The sequence below is a fragment of the Xenopus laevis genome, chromosome 2L, assembly GCF_017654675.1.
Source record: "Xenopus laevis strain J_2021 chromosome 2L, Xenopus_laevis_v10.1, whole genome shotgun sequence".
Lineage (NCBI taxonomy): Eukaryota > Metazoa > Chordata > Amphibia > Anura > Pipidae > Xenopus > Xenopus laevis.
In genome coordinates this window covers 33,094,636-33,115,946 of record NC_054373.1, presented here as the reverse complement: position 1 = coordinate 33,115,946, position 21,311 = coordinate 33,094,636, and the positions used below count along the sequence as shown (strand labels likewise).

Genomic DNA, 21,311 nt, shown 5'->3' with positions numbered 1-21,311 from the left:
CTCCTGATAAAACTTACCCTCTATTAAAAAGTTAACTACAAGTAGGGGATCTGTTATCTGGAGACCCATTATCCAGAAAGCTATGAATAACGGGAAGGCCATCTACAGACTCCCTTTTATCCAAATAATTCAAATTTTTAACAATTATTTTCTTTTTCGCCATTACAATCAAACAGTACCTTTTATTTGATTCAAACTCAAATTTTATTAATCCTTACTGGAGTCAAAACAGGACTAGTGTGTTTATTTAGTTTAAATGATTTTTTTAGTAGACTTAAGGTATGAAGAACCAATTAGAAAGTTCCATTATCTGGAAAACCCTAGGCCAGAGCATTCTGGATAACAGGTCCCATTTCTACACTAGCCTTAAAATGAATTAATTTTTTTATTAAATTTAATAGAGGCAAGAGAAACATAAGTGGGCATGCTCCACAATAGGTATAATGGCTTGAGCTTCTAGCATTTTATTATTTATCAGAATTTATGACACACAGCATTTGTTCAAAAGTGTTGGCCTCTGTCCCTTTGTACTCAAGGTCCACAACTTTCACTGGTCTGCACTGAAGCATTTCAGTAACTCAACAGGTTTTTTTTTTTTTTAAACTATTATGAAAAAAAATCTATAAAAGGTATTCAAAATTAATTGCAGGGCAACACAACTTGAGCTAAATGTATAAATTGCCTGTTTTGTAACCTAGAAATCCAAACACAGATTCGAAAAAAAATAAAAAGGGTAGGCAGCCTTATTATTATGGATCGCTGTTCTGCCACGGTAGCTTGTTGCTTTTAAAATCAGCTAGTGACATAATGACAGCCTGGTAAAGTTGCGGTATCAAATGGGAATGCCAATTGCTGTGAAGAAAAGGCTCGCCGAGGCAGCCGTTTGCAAACCTGAAAGCATCACGGGTAATTTAAGCCGACTCGCCTGTTACAATAATTTAAAATCAATAAATATTTCAGCATTTCTGGACAGCATCCGTATTGGAGATGACTAGAGCAGAAGGCTGGGCAGGGGGATAGGCTGTGCGTAAGGGGGGAATATTTCAGCCTAGGCGCCGTTACATAATATTTAGTGATGCTCTGAAAAGAAAACTCATTTGCAGCTATGAGTGTATTAAAAGGCGCCTGTCACGGAAATGTGTCATCAGCCGAACTCTTCATCCTCACGGCAGCATCTGGTACTATTCATCAGGGAGATTGCTTTCCAGACGCGTTAAAGAAAGGGGGCATTAAAGACATGAGCGTCTGAAAGTAGATACATTCTTAAAGAGGGTTTTCACACTATGGTGGAGTTGATTCAATAGTTGAACAACTTCGTAGAATCACAATAAGGTTTCATGTTGTTTAATGCGTCTTGGGTGTTCAAAAAAATGGCATTAACTTGTCCTTTGTGAGATTGACAACAGAGCTAGGTATTCATGTACGTTCTAAAAATGAATACCGACATGAAAATCACACACATTATGTATGTCCCTGGCCATACATCAATAATTCTTCAGGTAGTGACTACCAAAATCTGAACACCTGAATTCTCATAGGTCAACACAGATTCTCCTACCAGAAAATTGGAGTTGCCAATTCTTGTATATTTAGTTGTGTATGTGTCTGATTCTAGAGCTCCTGCTGAAGAGAATACTTTCTCCCAACTGATCATCCCTTTAGGCCTTCTTTTGTCCCAATTTTGTGACAGTCCACGGCATTAGCAAAGAGATCTACAGGGACACAAAACGGGAACTGCCAGAAGGCTGTAGAATGAAGCATGAGTATCACTGGTGAAATTAACCTGAAATAACAGATGTGTTTCCAAGGCTTACGGGAATAGAACACGAATAAGGGTGGCGAAATCTATTATGAAGAGATTCCTCATGTCTAGGATGTAGGTTTTGAAGACAAGTTCAGTTCGCTTTCGTCATTAATTAACGGTCTAGTAAGTCATCGTCTATTTATCAACAGCTTTACAGTGCCCCTTCTTGAAACCATTTATTTGAAAGTTGAAATTCGCAAACACGGTGCACACACTTTGTTATGTTTAATTGCTGGTGAAGCGGTGGACAAATTTCTCCTCCAACAGAGTTGTGTCCTTTATTTGTAATTCTGCTGCAACAGCATTCCTTCCTTTTGGTTTTCGCCCTTGGCAGCCTGATCTTCCGCCAACTTGACAAAATTTTTGGGGAGATTTGCTCAGATCCAGTCAGTTGGTGAAGACGGTGCCAAGATGCCAATGAGAACATTTGGTTGCACTTTGGGTAAGATTTCTATGAAGCATAATGCGTGGGTTTAAAAATACATGTTGTTTTCTGGTAGGGCTTTTGAAGGCAGCTCATGAATGAACACTAGTTTGTGAGGGGCTTAGTATAAGCAAAAGAAAAATAATGACTCATCTGTAGAAAAACAGGATTTCATTACATAATTAATGTAATGAAATAGGTCAAATTAAGTTTGATTTTGGTTATTGTTGGTTCTTTTAAGTCCATGAATTACACAGCAATGACATCATTACTCTATTTAAACTGGACAAATTCATTATAACCTGTTGCCATACTGTTCATTCATGGGGCGTGTTTCTATATTTTCCATTTAACACAAGCCTATGTCAATCTGACAGTGCCAGAGACAAGTTAAACAGCGTGGAGTCTAGTTCAAATGGCACAGTATGACTTCACCTAGGCAAGCTGCTGGGCTCTTTGGATGCAAATATCTAGAGTCCAGAGGACTGCACTGCTGCTAGAACTAAATGAATATAAAACACTTTCAGGGATGGGAAAGCCATGGCCTATATTTTCAGACAATATCCTACGACTTTACCAGTCTTGCCTCTTTCACCAGAAGAGCAAACAGCCGCTGAGCAAAATTACTAGACACAATAGAAAAAGAAAAGACTAGTACTTTTGGTGGAGGTTTGCCTTTTTACATTTCTCCTTTTGACTTTTAAAATACACCTCATCCTAATGGAGTTGGGTTTGATCCCATTATAATCCCGGTGGCTGCACAAAGACGACAACATGGCTAGGAAACCTAAACATATAACTACAGCCCGTTAATGCTTTTTGAAAAGAACTCTTGTACATGGGTCTTTCAGTACAAGTATAATAGAATTCTGTGTATAGGATTTCAAAGTCTAACATACTGCTATTCAAATGGAAATCATGTGAATTTAATAACATGATGAAATAATCTGAAACTAGAGCAAGGTTTTGCAACTACTGATCAAGGCTGAACATGCCAAGTCAAGGTTAACTATAATCACTCTAACTGGATCTGAATAAACTCATATAAATTAGTAGGACATGGAAATTGTAAATAAACTTGGCTACTACCTGGCAGATCCGTTTGTAGTTTCATCACTGGCCATTTTCCAGCTCAGGTAAAACCATTCAGCCCATTTACTTGATAACTGCTAATGGGATAAATGCCCAAAAGACTTTAAAAGCATACTACAGGTATGGGATCCATTATCCGGAAACCTATTCTCCAGAAAGCTCTGAATTACACAAAGGTCTTCTCCCATAGACTCTACTTTATGCAAATAATCCAAAATGTAGTAATCTCAGTAATAATAAAACAGTAACTTGCACTTGATCCAAACTAAAATACAATGAATAATTATTGGAAGCAAAACCAGCATATTGCGTTAATTTAATGTTCACATGATTTTCTAGTAGACTTAAAGGGATCCTGTCATCGGAAAACATGTTTTTTTCAAAACGCATCAGTTAATAGTGCTACTCCAGCAGAATTCTGCACTGAAATCCATTTCTCAAAAGAGCAAACAGATTTTTTTTATATTCAATTTTGAAATCTGACATGGGGCCAGACATTTTGTCAATTTCCCAGCTGCCCCTGGTCATGTGACTTGTGTCTGCACTTTAGGAGAGAAATGCTTTCTGGCAGGCTGCTGTTTTTCCTTCTCAATGTAACTGAATGTGTCTCAGTGAGACATTGATTTTTACTATTGAGTGTTGTTCTTAAATCTACCAGGCAGCTGTTATCTTGTGTTAGGGAGCTGCTATCTGGTTACCTTCCCATTGTTATTTTGTTTGGCTGCTGGGGGGGAAAGGGAGGGGGGGTGATATCACTCCAACTTGCAGTACAGCAGTAAAGAGTGATTGAAGTTTATCAAAAAACAAGTCACATGACTTGGGGCAGCTGGGAAATTGACAATATGTCTAGCTCCATGTCGGATTTCAAAATTGAATATAAAAAAATCTGTTTGCTCTTTTGAGAAATGGATTTCAGTGCAGAATTCTGCTGGAGCAGCACTATTAACTGATGCGTTTAAAAAAAAAACATTTTTTCCCTTGACAGTATCCCTTTAAGGTATGAAGATCCAAATAATGGAAAGACCTGTTATCCGGAAAACTCCAAGTCCCAAGCATTCTGGATAACAGGTCCCATACTTATTAGAAACAGAATTTGATACTAAAATCAGCTTGCTTGAGGCCAATTGGGTCAGAAATCGCCCAAACTGGTTGGCGTTATCTCCTTAAGAGTGGTCAGGGTCAATTTTCCTACCATGCTGTTCACTTATGGTACCCAACCAGTTATAAAGGACATAACATTTTGTAAAGAAACAATAACAGTGTCAATATAACACCCTGTGAAAACAGAAGCCAATCTTGCTACAATACCATTAATGGTTGTGTTGACCCACAGAGTACTCCTGAATCCTAAAAACTTCAGGGCCTGTTAGCAAGCTATGAAAGGCTACAAAGCAATTGTTCTAATTTCTGACCACAAAATGACCATACACTGGACAAATTTCAGGTATAAAACTCTCAATGCTTTTTTGGGTGGGGGGGGGGCTGAGGATAGTGGCTTTTCGCATCAAACATTAAAATCAGTATATAGACACATAGGTCAAGCATGCAGGAGATATAATATATAGGAGTATGGGGCAACTGATATATTTAACCAAAGTTACGACTGTTTTTATGATATCCTGGTGGAATTTTGAGTTGGCTGGGAAACATCGCACAAACAAGTGCACATTTGGGTCTAAAGTCTCGAGGACTTGCTGAGCTATTGCTTTAGACAACTACCAGCCGGGAGAGGGCCAGTGGCAGTATAACCCTTATTTAATGGCTCCTACAAGATGAATTACTCCATTTAACAGGCCAGGTAAACAGTAATTTTAAAAAGAGAACGGGGAACCAGAGACCATAATGACTTCCCATTTGACTTATACCTAAAGAGGGACCACGCAGAAACTGTAAATCTGCTTGACATATGCAGTTCTGCCGTAAATATTCTCCTCATCCCAGAGCAGAGAAACAGTAGTCCCATTCCCCCCACCTCCAACCCCCCGCATACCGCTGATCTGATTTCCGAAACCGCTGTGTAGATTTCCTAAACCCATTCTCTGCATGCTTAAAGCATTTTCTGGTGACTCTGTCTGAATACAGAGCAATCTCCTGCTCTCATTATGTGTGAAGGGAATGGCTACTGTAGCTGTGCTGCAAGGAAATCAAAATAATTCCTTCCTGCTTGGTTGGATAATGTTATAAACACTAACACCTTCCTCCCCGCCCTGCAGTTCTTGCCTCTATTATCCTCTTTATTCTCTACCCTCCCATTTACCAGGATGATTGAAGCACAGAAGAAGGATCTCACGGGAAAGGAGGAGAAAGTTTCCTTTAAATTGAGAGCATGTTTAGCATACCAGTATGTGGCATAATCCAGACAGAGTATTTTATCCTCCAGGAAAAGACTATTTATTCCCTAGAGACTAGGGGAGAGCGAAGAAGGGGGCTTAAAGGGGAGAATGATTTTTTTTTTCCTGAAATAATAATTATTATATTTTACAGGGTTGTTGCAGATTTTTTTTATGTGAAACAAATTTCATTTGCACCAAAATATCTGCTAGGTCTTTAATTAACAAGAGGAGGGAACAGTAACATGGAAACTGATTTCCTTTAGTCAAAACTTAAAGAGTTGCTTTATATTTTAACTTCTTATGCCTTAAAGTGCTGAAACTACTTTTTTTTTTTTTTTAAGAGAAAAACATGTCAAAAGTGGTGCAGTTGTAAATAAGTCAGATGCACTACAATATTTTAAGGGGAACACCTTAGCCAATGGGCGAAATCAGGGAATGTTTCTGCTGAAAGTCCCATTAGACTTATTACCCTAAAATGTTCAGTAAACCGTTGGCATTAAGTGGAAATGTAAATGTTAAAATTCTTGTTTGCCTAAGGCTATTCTAATATGGGTCACTGTGGAGGACATTGTTCCAGTGAGCAGCACCAAACAACAACCAGGAGCTTATAGATCTAGCAGAGCTTGTAGGCTCTGTAGGTTCAAGGATATTAATGCTAAAGTTCTGGGACAGCTCAGTATTAGATATGATATTATAACTGGTCAAATGTTTGCGGGCCAGACTCTCCGTAAATTGTACCTATGCCCTATTTTAATTGGGAATATATCTTGGTCCTTTTTTTTTTTTTTTTTAACTCTAATCCAGAAATGGTGGGAAGTCCACTCTTGAGATGGGAAAATTAATTCTTCAGTGCTTGGGAATTACCCATTCTCCTGGACCCCTGGAGAATCACTGGGTGGTGCTACTAACCTCTCAAATGCAAAGCCATTTACCACTCTTTACATACACACATCATTGTATACAGCATTAAATGTCCAATCAACTTCTACAACTCATGACTAACTGGAGCTTGCCATGTGCATTGCCATACAACAGCTCGAATTAGCACCAGCTATTAATGGAGAAACACTGCACCACAACAATGGGCAATGCAAGTTAAAACCTGACAGAGCAAAATTAGACTTACAAACCTCATGTTGTCACTAAAAAAATGGATCAGAACTTTACACAAAATATGAATAATTAGGTGAGGAACAAATTAAATGCTGGGTTATTGTAAACAAACCATGTTAAAAAGGGAGCATTTTGCAGATCTGAAATATACATGTAAGGTAAATTGGGTTAACGGAGTAGACATGCACATCTTCATCACAGAAGGGTCAAAAGGGGCCATGCGGTTATGCCAGGAGGCAGCTGGTTGTATGAGGGATGTGGATTACATTTAAGATGGATGCTCTGAGCATGCTGAGGGTATGAGGGGGGGGGGGGGGGGGGGAGAAATGTGAGATAACTTTCCATCCTCACTTTCTATTCTTTCGCTTATGATACTTGGTCACCATGTCCTGCAGACTGAAAACATGGACATAAAATAAATGATGAAAACATGTTTATGAGAAAAAACTTTTGGCAGGAGAAAAAAAAACAATTGAAAAGAATGAGGTGGTAAAAAGCTGAGAGAAAGAAGGGCAGGTGCCTACCTATTTATGAGGTCCTCATTATCATCACTCTCCATCTCATCCTCAATGGCTGCCTGCAGGTCACCAATGCGCTTAAAGGCCAACTTAAGGTCTGATTGTAAGCTTTGGTTTGCAGCTTCTAGGCTTTCCAGGTCCATTTCCTTCAGAAAAAAAAAAGATTTACTAGGTTTGTTAAAAGTAACCTAACGTGCAGTTCTGTAACCAGTTGGAAAATATGAAACCACAAGATCCACTGATCAAGGACACTTTCCTGAAGATGACAGAGCAAAGTGGCTTTACGTACATTTCTAATAGGCCGGTCAAAGAAGAGAAAGGTTATTCTGTGTTTATTGAATGTGTGTGTATGTATATGTATATGCATATGCATATATATATATATATATATATATATATATATATATATATACATATATATATATATATATATATATATATATATATATATATATATATATATATAAATAAATACAGGGCAAGACTCAGGACAAATGAAGAAATCTAAATGCAGTTTACTTACCAACTCATGCTTCTTGCGACTCGCCTCTGCCTCCTTCTTAGCAAGTTCTCCCATTTCCTCCTTTGTATCCCTGATCTGCCGTTGAATCCTCTTGTTCTGCTCTTTCTCTCTGTTCTCTGCTGCTGCTCGCTGGTCACGCTCCTCGGTCAGTTTCTCCATGTTTTCCTTCAGACGGGTGACTAAGCTCTATTGGGTGAAACAGTCTTACTATACATTGCCAACTTCTTTTTAGTTCTGGAGCTCACTACTGTTCCTGGCTTACTCAAGCTGCCCACCATGAAACCAGAACAAGGCAACCCTTAATTTGCAAGTTACATATACAGTCTCTTTTGATAAGAAAAGAAACCAAAACTGATGAAATGCTAGGTAAAAAAAAAAAACTTGCCTGAGGGTGCTTCAAACAGCTTTTAGAAGGTCAGCATGAGCTAAAGGGAGTCTGCATGGCTGCCTAGAAAGAAAGGCCCATAGCTTGGCCACTACCCCATTACCCTAGTTTGAAATGTGAATGCAATAGTTCTTACAGAGGGAAGTTTACACAAAAAAAAACCCAAGAACAAAAAAATAAAAGAAAAACAAACTATTGCTGTATATCTAGGTCTATTGTATACACTTTAGGGCACACCATACTTTGGTAAACACAGCAAAATGATGTTCAGTAGAAAACATTGTGGCAGCAAAGGATAATATGTAAAATATGATATATTCACTTACAGCTTACTGTACATACAAATCTTAGCCACATTATTTACTGTCAATTAATGGGAAACATAAATGCAAGTTGAAATCAACTATGGTAACTGGTTATATTTCCCCATGAATTATTCCAGCCTTTTATGTGTCAATCAATTTCTAATCTAATAATATGAGTAATAGGTCGAGCTGGTACATTTCCCTTACTGGTTTATTTAGCCAACCCTCTCTCCAGTCATAATTATTCTATTATAATATTATTATTATTATATTATAAAATGTATTTTGACATACCTTTTTTATGGTTTACTATTTTTTCTAAAATACACTGTATACATAGCAAATAATTCACTCTATAATTTAAAATGTTATTTGTGATCCAACAAATGTATTTTTTTAGCTGTAATATTGGTGTGGAGGCGGCCATCTCAGTGCATTGTGCCTGATACTGAGCTTTGAGAAGGAGCCAGCACTTCAGGATGGAACTGCTTTTTTCCCCCCCTTCCCATTGCATTATACCAAAGAAAAGACCCCAGTTGTATAGAAGCATTGTTTGGAATTCAGGGATACACTTACCTCCATGCGTTTCACCTGTGTTCTTTCGAACTCGAGACGTGTCTCTAGCTCCCGAATCTTGGCCTCCTGCCTGCTCACCACAGACTTATCCACCATCGATTGCTCCAGGAACTCCAGCTGACTCTGCAAGCCTTGCAACTGCACAAAAAAATTGGAATCACATATGGGGACAAACAACTATTTGTATACATTTCGAAATAGTCATGGGTTCAGGAGTCTTCACATCCTTGATGTGGTCTTTAACCATGGGAACAAGCTGCAAATAGTAAAAAGTGGGGGGTAACGTAATACAAGATTAGCAACCAATCAGCAGGCTTTTCAGTTATTTGGCTTTTAGTTTAGCAGCTCTCCAGTTTGGTATTTTGGCAGCTATCTGGATGCTAAGGTCTTATTTTCCCTACCAACCAGTTAAGACATCCTTCATTTTAATTTGGGTCCCCATTCTACTTAACTGACAGGACACCAGGACAGGTGGTGGACTAGTACCATGAGCCCTCGTGAATTTTGATGGACGGCGGCTCTTGACTGCAGCTTCCACCAAGCTGAATATTAGCAGTGTATTAGTGGACTACAGAGAGCATCAGTGATATATTAGTGACCCTGGCAGATGTATAGGGCTAGTGAACCCACGTGACTGACAAATTCAGTGGAAAGAGCTTCATATAATTAGTTACACTATATGAGATTATATAACTAATAAACAGAGAGCCAAGTGAAATATGATGAGCTATACTGAAAAAGAAAGTCCGCTGGGAACAATTAATTGTTGGCTGGGCTTGATTATTTGTAAGGAGGTCAGTAATATGAACAGATAAGGAAGCACGTTATTGGCAGGATAGTTATGTAGAGCACATGGGGTCATCAGCTGTAAAAGCATGAAAAGACAAAAAACACATTAGGGGATGAACAATATGGATATAGGCAACAAAACTGCATTGTAATAAATGTAAAAAAATCGGCAAATTTGCCACAGTATCTAAATACTGTTCCTCGTCAATAACAAATCTGTGCTTCTGACAGGAATGAAGGGGAAGCAAGAGTTTTGCTTCATAAGGAATGCGGGAAAGAAAGAGCTTTGCTTCCTAACAAGGCATTATCAAGGTCAAATACGTTGATGCTGGTTTGGCTTTGACAAAATTGCTACTTTTTCCTTAATGTGCCTAATCAGGGGATGATTTGTAAAGTCGTTGTAAGGCTGTCGGACTTTTCCCGCACACACAGGCTTAACATGCTGGTTCCTGCAGCCTTGCACCCCTTATTCAGCTACTCTTTTAAAGACTAGATTAGCAAGAGCCCAGGTGCAGCCACTTTCTATAATAAAACTTTTTATGCCCTGTCCTACCAGTATTCTATGAACTCATTGCCTGATAAATGAGCATAAAGCTGCATAAATGATATGATATGAGTATGACTGTGCTGGGAAGATGATTCACTGTTCCAGTGGGTATGGTGGTGTGGTTGATCTGGCACTTTGCCAACATAATTAGGAGATGTCAAATGATTCAACTTCACCACAAAAGGATGTGCGGCCATAGCACTCTGACTGCAGTCCAAAAACACAAGGGTGTATGAGTTAGGGCTTTTATTGCCAGATGAGAGCTTGCGAGCAGCACTTGCATGTATGGTAATGGGAAGCACCCACGGAGATCTTCATCACCACTACAAAGTAGCTGTAGTCATAATCTCTGGTGCACGGTGGGAAAAGTTATGCTTCTGTGAAAGTCAAAACCTGCAAGATCATCTAGAAAAGTCCCTTTCCCTCTTACCTTTTCTTGCATCTCCTGCTTTTCTTTGTTGGCTTCCTCCAGCTGAGCCTGCAGATCATTGATTTGTGCCAGGTCTCGAGAGGACTAAAAGAGAGAATGACAAAGATTGTTTCAGTGGGCTGGGAAAGGGATACCGGGGAAACTTTCACCCAAGCCATTCAGCTCAGAACAATAGGACGCCACTACTCCTGTGGCCCCTAGGGTAGGCTAACCTGACTGTAACAGAAGCCAATCTGCTTTACTTACATTACAAGTAGTTAATCTATTGATAAAGTGGTGCATTTATTAAGCAGGGATGCTTCCAAGCTGCAGATTTTAAAATGGTTTTGTATTTCTGATCACAGCGGCCAAGATCTGCCAGCTCAACATGCAATAATCTGTGCCGCAGGGCATAAGCCATGAAAGGCCTGAAGAGACAGAGTTGAGGTCAGCCAGCTATTATCTGCATATTTATAATATACCTGTGAGAAAATCTCACTGTGCATTAGTTATATACATTGTATACATCAGTGCAGTGACAGGCCAGGCGACATGGGTCTGAACAGACATGGCCAGCCTGTGGCTCTACAGCTGTTACACGCAGGCAGTTATTAAAAACACTGGGTCCATCTGGTGGGCAGATTCCCCTGCTGTCCCAGAATGTTTAGATTGCTAACCAGCATAAGCAGAAATTGTCCATAAAGCAACTGAAAATATGAAAAATATAACCTATTCAGAATACGTTCATCTGCTATTAAGTGTTCTACAGAACGGATGTATTGTTTACATAGGATATTTATTGAATACCTATCTAGAAGCAATTGCTCTCTTGGAGGTGGCTGCCATATTTCTTGCAAGGCTTTCTCCGTAGACCACCACTGCCACAGCACCATTAATAGAGGATTACTAGAGGGGCTGCCTCTTAGGTCAGTGGAGGTGAGCAAAATACAGGCACCAGACCCCACTCATGCATAATAGACAGAACTGCATTATATGAACAGAATAACCTACCTCGTTTATTTAAAGGCAAAGGTCTCCAAACTGTGGAGCCCATCCAAACCCAACCCCATCACAGCCTGAAGCAGTAGCTAGGGTGAGGAGTTGAAAGCCAATACAGATACAATTTTGCTATACTGTCTATCTACTCTACTAAATAGTATTTAATACCCAGCCTCATGGTTACTAGACCCTTGCTGTTCCGGCGTGTCAATAAAAGAAATGTTCCTGTGACCATATTAAGAACTTGGGAAGCCCAACATAGGTCCTTGAAGGTGTCGAGAATCCAAAATATATGAAAACCACTGCTTTCACAGTCACAAGGTTTATTGGATAACAAAGGCAGAGGTTGACCTTGTCAACCAATGACAAAAATGTTGTTTTCCGTATCTTAACTGCAATAGACTAGTAAGACTAAAAAACAAGAGATAACAGACTATTAGTTGCTATAGGTTAACGGGACCTAGGCAAACTTTCCAAGTAGAACCGCTTACATAATTCATGCTTAAGCTACCTTTATTAACATCAGCTCTTATGATGGTAATGAAATAAAACCATGATTTAAATGCTGGGCATATTCAGATTTAGAACGAATGACATACAAGCTCATTGCCAGTTATGTTACAAGCCATGTACTCGGATGAAGTAAGAAACAGGGAGTGTCACCTGAGCAACTGCAGCTTTCTGTTTCTTCATGAGCTCATTCATGTCCTCCTGGTCTTCTTCCATGCGACTCTGTAGCTCGTTCTTCTCTCTTTGCAGACGGCTCATCTGCTCTTCCAGCTGCAATAAGAAATACAATGGTTTCGATAGATGCATTCAATAACACGGACATAAAAAGCCTATGTATGGGTGCAGAGAAAGAATCTTCCATGTGCATCCAACAATGATTTCCTGGTTATTAACATGGAAAGAACAAAACTGATGACAATTACTTTGTACATGGAATATTGTTGTCCTTTAAAATGTGACCATATCAAGTCACATAACTGGTAGTCATGGGAAATATTTATGTTGGAAATAAATCCCTAGGAATAGTTCAGTATTAGGCCATTAGGGAAGCAGAGCAGTTTTGCTGCTGAAAATAAAGATATCAATTGAAGACATCTATTTCAGGATAGTTCTTCGTGGTTGGCCTTATGGGACCAGGGCAGAATTATCACTGAAAGATATTTTTTAAAGCAATGCCATGGGACAGACTGGTACAACATGGCAGCACAGTGGCTCAGTGGTTAGAACTGTTGCCTTGCAGTGCTGGCTGATAAGGACTCAAAGTACAGGGAAAGTAGTATGTATTTCAGTATTTTCCTTTAGCAGTATACATATAAGGCATAATAAAGTAGTAGCTGTTTACTGCAGCACCCTACACTCTGCTACCCCGAGCAAGCGAGTGAGAGAAGGGGACTGGGAGGGGTGAGGCGGAAGGGGGGGCACAATTAATAAAAAGAATAATACCAGCTTCAGAAACTTAATGAATCTATTAGCACATAATTCCAAAGCAGAATGACTTCCCTGGCTCAGGCACACCGTCATCTATCTTATTACTGCTGGAGGGAGAAATCCAAATGAATCTAATGGCTGAAATGTATTAAGTCCAGGTTAAACGAAAACACATTTCCCAGGGCTGCCTCTTCCTTCTTCCCATTGAATTTAATGAAATGCAACAAGGCAAAATGATGCTCTGCAATCAGCAGCTGAGAGGTTAAGTGCAGACAATCTCTTTCTTAAGACTTGTTACCAGCAAGGCGGTGCAATGATAAGTTTTGTTATATGTGAGCAGTTCCAATTTTTTTTTTTTTAAGAGATTACTAGTCTGGGTTTTATACTGTGTCTGGCTTTAAAAGACCCCCCCCCTTCATGCAGCTATTACTGAATAATGCTCACATATAATTTTTTGGTGTTACTGTTCCTTTAATATAGATGCATGCAGAATGTACCTGTTTTTGAGGAGACAATCAGCATGCACCTAAATAAACTATTAAATAGGCTTATAGCATGTGGATTTGTTATGCATTTGGAGACATCACCCTTAAACCCATCTGCACATTGAACAGAATGTCGTGGAAATGGATTCTTCTCAAGTGGGTCCTATAGATGGTTGCCCAGACATAGAAGTAATGAATCTTTCCACGAGGCCTTAGTATTTAATTTTACCAAACTGTGACCAAACACCACTTGTAACATTAGTCTTCAATGCACAGATGAATTCTTTGTGTAATTGCACTTGTACATGTCTCCATGAGAAAAGAATGTCTTCCCTTCTCCTACTGTGTTCTATACTGCGCTCTTTTATTTTAAAGATTCACTTTTAGTAATTTTCCCTGTTTAACTAGGACACTAGGAAAGAATCCCTCAGGTACACGTTCGCCTCCTCCTTACTACATAATGATATAAAGCTGCGCAGCTTTGTGCTGTCAGAGTGATCTATATAGTAGCCTCCTGGAGAGAGAGAAGCAGGAGCTGAAGGCAAATACGATGCTCCTTACCGCTGTCTTGGCTTTAGAGATATCATCAATCTGAAGATGGAGATCCTCCATTTCCACTTCCATTGCTTTCCGGGCTTTCACGGCAGCCGCACTGGTAAACTCAGACTCCTCTAGCTGCATTGAAAACACAAGGTTTTTCATGAGAACAGAGAGAGAAAAAGAGAGAGACAGCCTTCTAGCAGAGTGCAGGACAGTAGGTGTACAATGCAAGATAGTAGGACAAGAAGGTGATGGTGCTACCCAACTTGTCAACTTTGAGAATGCCAAAATTTGTACCTAAACAACAGCTTAGGGGGTCACAGAATAGACAGCGCTAATGATATAAATAATGGAACTCCCCAAAGTCCATTTTACATCAGCCATGCTAGTAACCCTCCTCTGAACCGATGGAAGCTCAGGAATGATTTACCAACAAGCATTAAAGTGCCTCGGGTTCTCGGCATGAGATTACACAAGAAAATTCATGACTTAATTTTGCCCTTTCATGCACTGTATCCAGTTTGTGTTACAGAACAGACAAAGCCTGATTTATGGATCAGTGTATCAGTCTTGCTAAAATATTTCCTTGCCAAGTAAATAACAGTTCTGTAAATCGAGGATTTATTGTGTCACTGCAAGATAAGCAAAGGCAGTCTCAGCGACAGTGGCTTATTCCAGATATTGGCAAAGGGTGATGCTTTGTCTTTCTACTAACTTGTTATTTAACACGTGGAATATATACCGCCACATACTGGGCATCATTTATCATGTGCCCCCTTGGTGCAAAGCACATAACTGCACCCAGAAAAACACATTTGCACAAGGCCAGTGGAACATTTTGCATTCCTATCACTTATTGGCAAGTATTAGGATTTCAGTTTAACTTATTTAAGTGGGATACTGTCCCGACATACCTTGCCCACCAAATAAATGCAGGGAGTCATTTTCCGACTAAGCAAATGGCCACTATTAACAAATGCGGACTCCAATATAAAGCAAGTAGGGGCAGCCTTGAGCACAACAGTCTTGGCAACTGAGCAACTACAGCTCTCAACATCCCCTATGCAGAGGTGTGGCTTTCCAAACAATAGTTTTAGGAAGGATGTCTATATTGGACCTTATATTACCCAATCAGACAAAATATCTCAAGGTCTCTCATGGCCATATATATGGCATGCATACTGTGCCCCTGACTCATTGGAAACACTTTATCACAATATAACTTTAGTGGAAATACGAATTATACATACTGTATTTCCACTGTGCAAACAAAAAGAATGAAAGACTAAATTATAAACTATCCGTATCTGCACTAAAAGTTTCCTTGTCACATCTACAGAATACCACTGTCTACATGTGGATGAAATATAATGAGTGACACTTGTAAACTATCCAGAAAGGGCTGGAAAAGAGAAAATTATATAAAAATGTGTAGGAATTGTATCCCAAGGCAAACTGAATATTTTGCATTCAGAAAGATTGGATCCAAAGTTCTAATGACAATGTTTCTGTAACCCAGGGTACTTACCTGGCTCCTGAGCTGTGCAATCTCACGCTTACTGGGGGCATTGTTCTTTAAGTGATCCAACATAATTTGGGCATCAGCGAGTAGAGCCTTTGTCCTCTTCAGATCCTTCCTCAAACGCTTCTCCGTTTCAAAATCACGAGTGCTGACCTAAAGGAAGTCAACAGCAACCATTTTTTTTACAATACGAATTTGCTTATTTAGGAATATATGCTGATCTCACTTTCTCCCCTGTAATTATTTACCTGCTCGCTCACTGAGTTCAGCCGACTCTCCAGATCCCTCTTCTCTCTGAGAACCTTCTGCTTCTCCTCATATTCTTCTTCAAGCTGCAACTCCATCTGCCTAAGCTGCAAATGGATAAAATAAAATGTTAAGACACAGTATCAGCATATTAGGATGAGTAATTGAGCAATAGCCACTCAGTACTTTTACCTTTTTCTGGCAAGACTGACGAATATCTTCCACTTCTTCATCTTTGGCTTCAAGCTCCTTGGAGTGAGATTGCCTGAGTCGTTCCATCTCCATCTCAAGGCGCAGCTTAGCCTGGAGAACAATTATAAATTAAATTACTGAATATTAGTATATGAACATACATAACTGAATCATAAAAGGCCACATAGTGCTTCCATTGTTTTTTTCCTTAATAAGACGGTCATACATCAGGTGACCTTTCATATTTCCATAGTTCTGTACAGGACACATATCTCCTAGCAATATACTCAAACATGCTGCACATGCAGGCCTACATCAAAGTTATTTTAATAGCTAGCAAATTAAAAAGTTATCCTTAATTGGCAGTCAAAAGCCAAGTACTAAACTGTATACAAGCTAATGTGATATTTTCAATGTGATGCACAGATTTACTTTTGAAATCATGCCGGGCATAAGATAAAGGAGGGAATCTGTCCAAATAGCAGTACTTCCACATTTCTCCACCCCTAGTGAGTACTAAGAGAAAGGCAGCCCATAGCCGCTAGGCTGCATTCCCTACAACACATTGATATAAGCACTGAAGAGAGAGCCATAATTGCTGAGGGTACAGGAACAGAGGCCAAGAAAGTCTCCAGATGACCATTCATCTCCCTAGCCTAGTCGCTGACTCTGCAATCACTCCCTAATGTGCGGACAAGCTAATGGCACTTTTATTTTAACAGCTTACAATTGGAAGAATTATAGGTGATGTCCGGAGAACAGCTGCTGGAGATAGCTATGAAGAGGCTAAAGGAGGAGTTTTCACCAGCTGGGTGTTTTACTGCCTATACATGAATTGCACAGCCTGTCTGTCTGGAACAGACTTTATTTTGCTAAAGATAATACAAAAATACCAAGCCATATCATCTGTACATGTCTAGCAATACGCCTACAGCTGAGAAGAAGAGTTTATTGTAGTGGGGATTGGAAATGTGTCTTCATTTTTTTTATTCGAGACAAGCCTTAGTGACAAAAAGCCTGGAATGGCCTCAAAGCACATTCAATGGGAAAGCAAAATATTTCTCTTTTCTTCATCTTCCCTTTTACTTGTTGAATGTGATTTTGCATGTGATGTGGCCAGACCTGTCACCTATTGCAGGATTCATATTCAGCCAAATCCTGATGGGTTAGCCAAACTAAATCCTAACACTTACATTTTTGATTATGGAAGGCAACAATTTTTTTTAGAATCCAATATATTTAGCCCAATCTGTATTAGGAGGATTTGGTACTTTGCTAAATAATAGGGATTCAATACATACCTTTTAAGAAGGCAGCTTATTAGCCCGTGTATGGGGCCCCCCCGACAGGCTTCCCCGATCGAGATCTGGCCGAAAGTCAGCCATATCTCTATGGGATGGGACAAAAAATCTCGTCGGATCGCAGCCGCCTCTGTTCGTTGATGCGGTCCCACGATCCGACCAGCCCGTCCCTGTTCGTTAGGATCTGATCGTTGGGCCCTAGGGCCCACTATCAGATCAGCCCAATATTGCCCACCTCAAGGTGGGCATATTGGAGAGAGATCCGCTCGTTTGGCGATCACTCCGTGTATGGCAACCTTATAACTATATTCCGTTTCCTACCTTTCTCTTGCATCTACAGAGGTGTTTACCTATGGCCAATGTTCATTGTTTTGGTTTTTTTTTCAAAATGCCCCTTAACTTCTCCTAAGGCCTTTCTGCCAATCATAGCCTTGCATGAATACTTCAGTCATAGCCCAGATAAATATAAGAGCATACAACACAGTTAGATAAGGCCCTTTTTGAGAGGCTCTAAGACAGGCAAACATATAGCAAGTGGTCTTCCTCTAAAATATACTAAGGCTATGTATTGGTGTTCTTATCCCAACCAGACTGTACTAGAAGAACACTCCAGTTACTTGGTCACTGTCTTAAAGGGGTGGTTCATCTTATCTAAGTGGTCCAGGATTGGTTGGAGACACTTGCTCTGTTGTATATCATGTGTGCTTTTCATTATTTCAATACCTGTTCCAGCATCTGAATGGTTCCAGCCTGTTCATCAAGTTCTTCTTCTTGGTCTTTGACTTTAGCTTCAAGGTCACGCAACTGCTTCTTCACTTTTGCGAGGGAAGCCTCATCCTTGGACTCCTGGCATGAGAGGTCTTGAAGCTCTGCTTCTAACTGATCTACCTTCTGTGATGAGATGGTGATCTCTGTGTCTTTCTCCTGAAAAGATGACATACAAGCAAGCACTGAGCAAGGAGATCACAGAAACAAGGATCTGCTTTAGCGAATTTGATTTTTGAAATTGAGACAATCACTTGATATCACAAATTGTCTATTAGTAATATTGAATTCTCAAATAATAGGTAATAAAACGAAGATTTTAATATTCCCAATGCTCTTCATTTACTCTACCTTAATGGTGTTTGATGACCACCAACACTTACATTCCCAACGACTTTTTAGTTTCATAACCACTCATTTTGCTCCATTGCTTCAGGTGATATAAAGTCCTTTTGCATACATTTGATCCATTTCCTCATTATATTGTGAATATGGTCAACGACTATATTTTAACCTTGACTATTGTTATTTGCTACTGTCTGGTATCCAGTCCAATCATTCATGAATGCTATTGCCCCATTTTTCCAGTTCAAAACCTGCTCTGCTGGGTTCTGTCTGTTCTGTCTCCATCATCTGCAATCTTTAAAGGTTGTTTGAAAAAAAGGAGCGCGTGGTTGCCCATGTTTTTGCAGTTTAAGCCAATCACCAGTGCAGTATTATTTCACTACCAATCTAATCTTTCATGACTGCAATACAAGTCTGAAAAAGTTCCATCATTTCCTTGTGTTACATTCATCCATTTATAAAATGATTGCAAGTTAAAACCTGCTATTTTTTTTTTACCTTTGAGCTATATTACAAATTCACTGTTACACAATTGCTAAGAGGGAGTTGGAAGAAACAAGAAATCCTAGGGTAGGTAAAAAAATGACAGCAATGAGACTCTTACTGACTTCAAGCTTGAGGAAGAGAGGAGAAAGTATTCTCCTGCTGAGATAAACACGTAAGGCGATTGTGTAAGGAGTAAATGAAATTCTGGAGAAGCAAACACCCATACAAATCAGCTTTAAGCAAGGAAAATAATATTCCAAGCCTCTGAAATTAGCAGCGGCTCCAGGGCTACAGAATTCAGCTCAGTGGGACTGCTGCCTAATTTAGGAAGCCTATAATGTAGAAGTCTACTGTACATTATGTAGTCAGAACTCACCACGTTAATTTACAAAAAAAACACAAGTGAGAGAATTCCTCTGCTGAAGCAATGGGATTTTGCTTCACTATTTTAGGAGCACACTTGTGCTGGATGGTTACAAAGATCTGGGGCAGAGATTCTAAACCTGTAGATCCAGACCCAAATTTGGACACCAGCTATTAAGGTAAGGTCTACATCATTTGATTATAAGGTGATATTTATTTTTACAATATAAAAGTCATATGTAAAACAATGTGAATAATTAGTTCCAATATCATATTTTGATTTGCAAATTATTTAATCTGGGGCCCCTGGAAAAAAAAGCGGTTAAACCCTGATCTAGGGGACAGAATACATTGATTGAACAGATATCTGTGGCTTGGCATCTGTTAAGTGTGTAGCATTTCCAAACACTGGTCTGCAGGAACCATAAGAGGCCATACATCCAAATGTTTGTACTGAGTAGTTACATGTGTTCCTGAGAGATCACAGGCCATGGTAGCACTGAGGACATCTTGAGGACATCTCTAAGGTAAGGTCATACCTGGAGATTTGGGGAGATTTAGTCACCTGGCGGCTAATCGCCTCTTCTTTGGGGGGCGACTAATCTCCCGAACGGCTTCCCCCTGTCTTCCGCCTGCTATAATGAAAAAACTCTCAAAGAAGAGGCGATTAGTCGCCGGGCGACTAAATCTCCTCGAATATCCAGGTGTGACCTTACCCTTAAGCAATTCATGCAGCCTGTATCTAGTTAAGACATCAAACAAGATGATAAGAGCATAATGTTCAATGGATGTAGCCAACAAGTTGTAATTAAGCATGATTTAGGAACAATAAAACACCTATTAAAGAGATACTGCTGGCCTTCTGTTTGTTGATGGCAGATTAATGGAACTGATGTAAAGGTTCCAGTTACATTGAATGATAAAGTGTTTGCCCCATTCTTTAGTGTCCTGTTCCTGAGCTAACTGAAGATTTGTCACTTGGATAAGTAATTTTGTTTACCTCCAACTGCTGCCTCAGACTGAAGACTTCTGACGTCAGCATATCCTTCTCTCTACTCAACTTCTCCCTCTGTATCTTTTCTCGTTGAGCTTCTTCTTGTGCCTGTGCAAGCTCGGTGTCGAACCTGGATCAAAGAAAGAAGTCTTGTGTAAATGTTACATTCTCATCATGAAGACTAATATAATAATAATAATAATAATAATAATAATAATAATAATAAAAATAAGAGGGAATGGTCCCACAGAGCACTCATCCCCACCTGTAATAAGCACTACCTCTCCCTACTATACCTGCTATCCCACAGTCACAGTCCCTTCCCAGAGACTATTATCCCACTGCTACTATAGGCACCATCTCTCCCTACTATACCTGCTATCCCACAGTCCCTTCCCAGAGACTATTATCCCACTGTTACTATAGGCACCATCTCTCGCTACTATACCTGCTATCCCACAGTCACAGTCCCTTCCCAGAGACTATTATCCCACTGCTACTATAGGCACCATCTCTCCCTAGTATACCTGCTATCCCACAGTCCCTTCCCAGAGACTAGTATCCCACTGTTACTATAGGCACCATCTCTCCCTACTATACCTGCTATCCCACAGCCACAGTCCCTTCCCAGAGACTATTATCCCACTGTTACTATAGACACCATCTGTCCCTACTATACCTGCTTTCCCACAGTCACACTCCCTTCCCAGAGACTATTATCCCACTGTTACTATAGGCACAATCTCCCCCTACCATACCTGCTATCCCACAGCCACAGTCCCTTCCCAGAGACTATTATCCCACTGTTACTATAGACA

The 21,311-nt window shown here is 39.8% G+C and overlaps 1 protein-coding gene across 13 annotated transcripts in view; it reads right to left on the bottom strand.

The window, feature by feature from the left end:
- myo18a.L (myosin XVIIIA L homeolog) overlaps positions 1 to 21,311 on the bottom strand; it is a 193,543-nt gene that overhangs the window by 3,320 nt on the left and 168,912 nt on the right. For 12 of the 13 annotated variants that reach the window (XM_041581711.1, XM_041581712.1, XM_041581709.1 and 9 more), the window contains 12 exons: positions 20,500 to 20,623; positions 18,264 to 18,464; positions 16,240 to 16,350; positions 16,050 to 16,154; positions 15,808 to 15,954; positions 14,301 to 14,414; positions 12,481 to 12,597; positions 10,840 to 10,923; positions 9,074 to 9,211; positions 7,808 to 7,993; positions 7,291 to 7,430; positions 7,118 to 7,162 (listed from right to left, as the gene is read on the bottom strand). In XM_041581711.1, coding sequence (XP_041437645.1) covers positions 7,118 to 7,162; positions 7,291 to 7,430; positions 7,808 to 7,993; positions 9,074 to 9,211; positions 10,840 to 10,923; positions 12,481 to 12,597; positions 14,301 to 14,414; positions 15,808 to 15,954; positions 16,050 to 16,154; positions 16,240 to 16,350; positions 18,264 to 18,464; positions 20,500 to 20,623 — 1,512 coding nt within the window. The remainder of the gene's footprint in view (positions 1 to 7,117; positions 7,163 to 7,290; positions 7,431 to 7,807; positions 7,994 to 9,073; positions 9,212 to 10,839; positions 10,924 to 12,480; positions 12,598 to 14,300; positions 14,415 to 15,807; positions 15,955 to 16,049; positions 16,155 to 16,239; positions 16,351 to 18,263; positions 18,465 to 20,499; positions 20,624 to 21,311) is intronic. The other variant, XM_041581717.1, reaches the window with a different exon arrangement.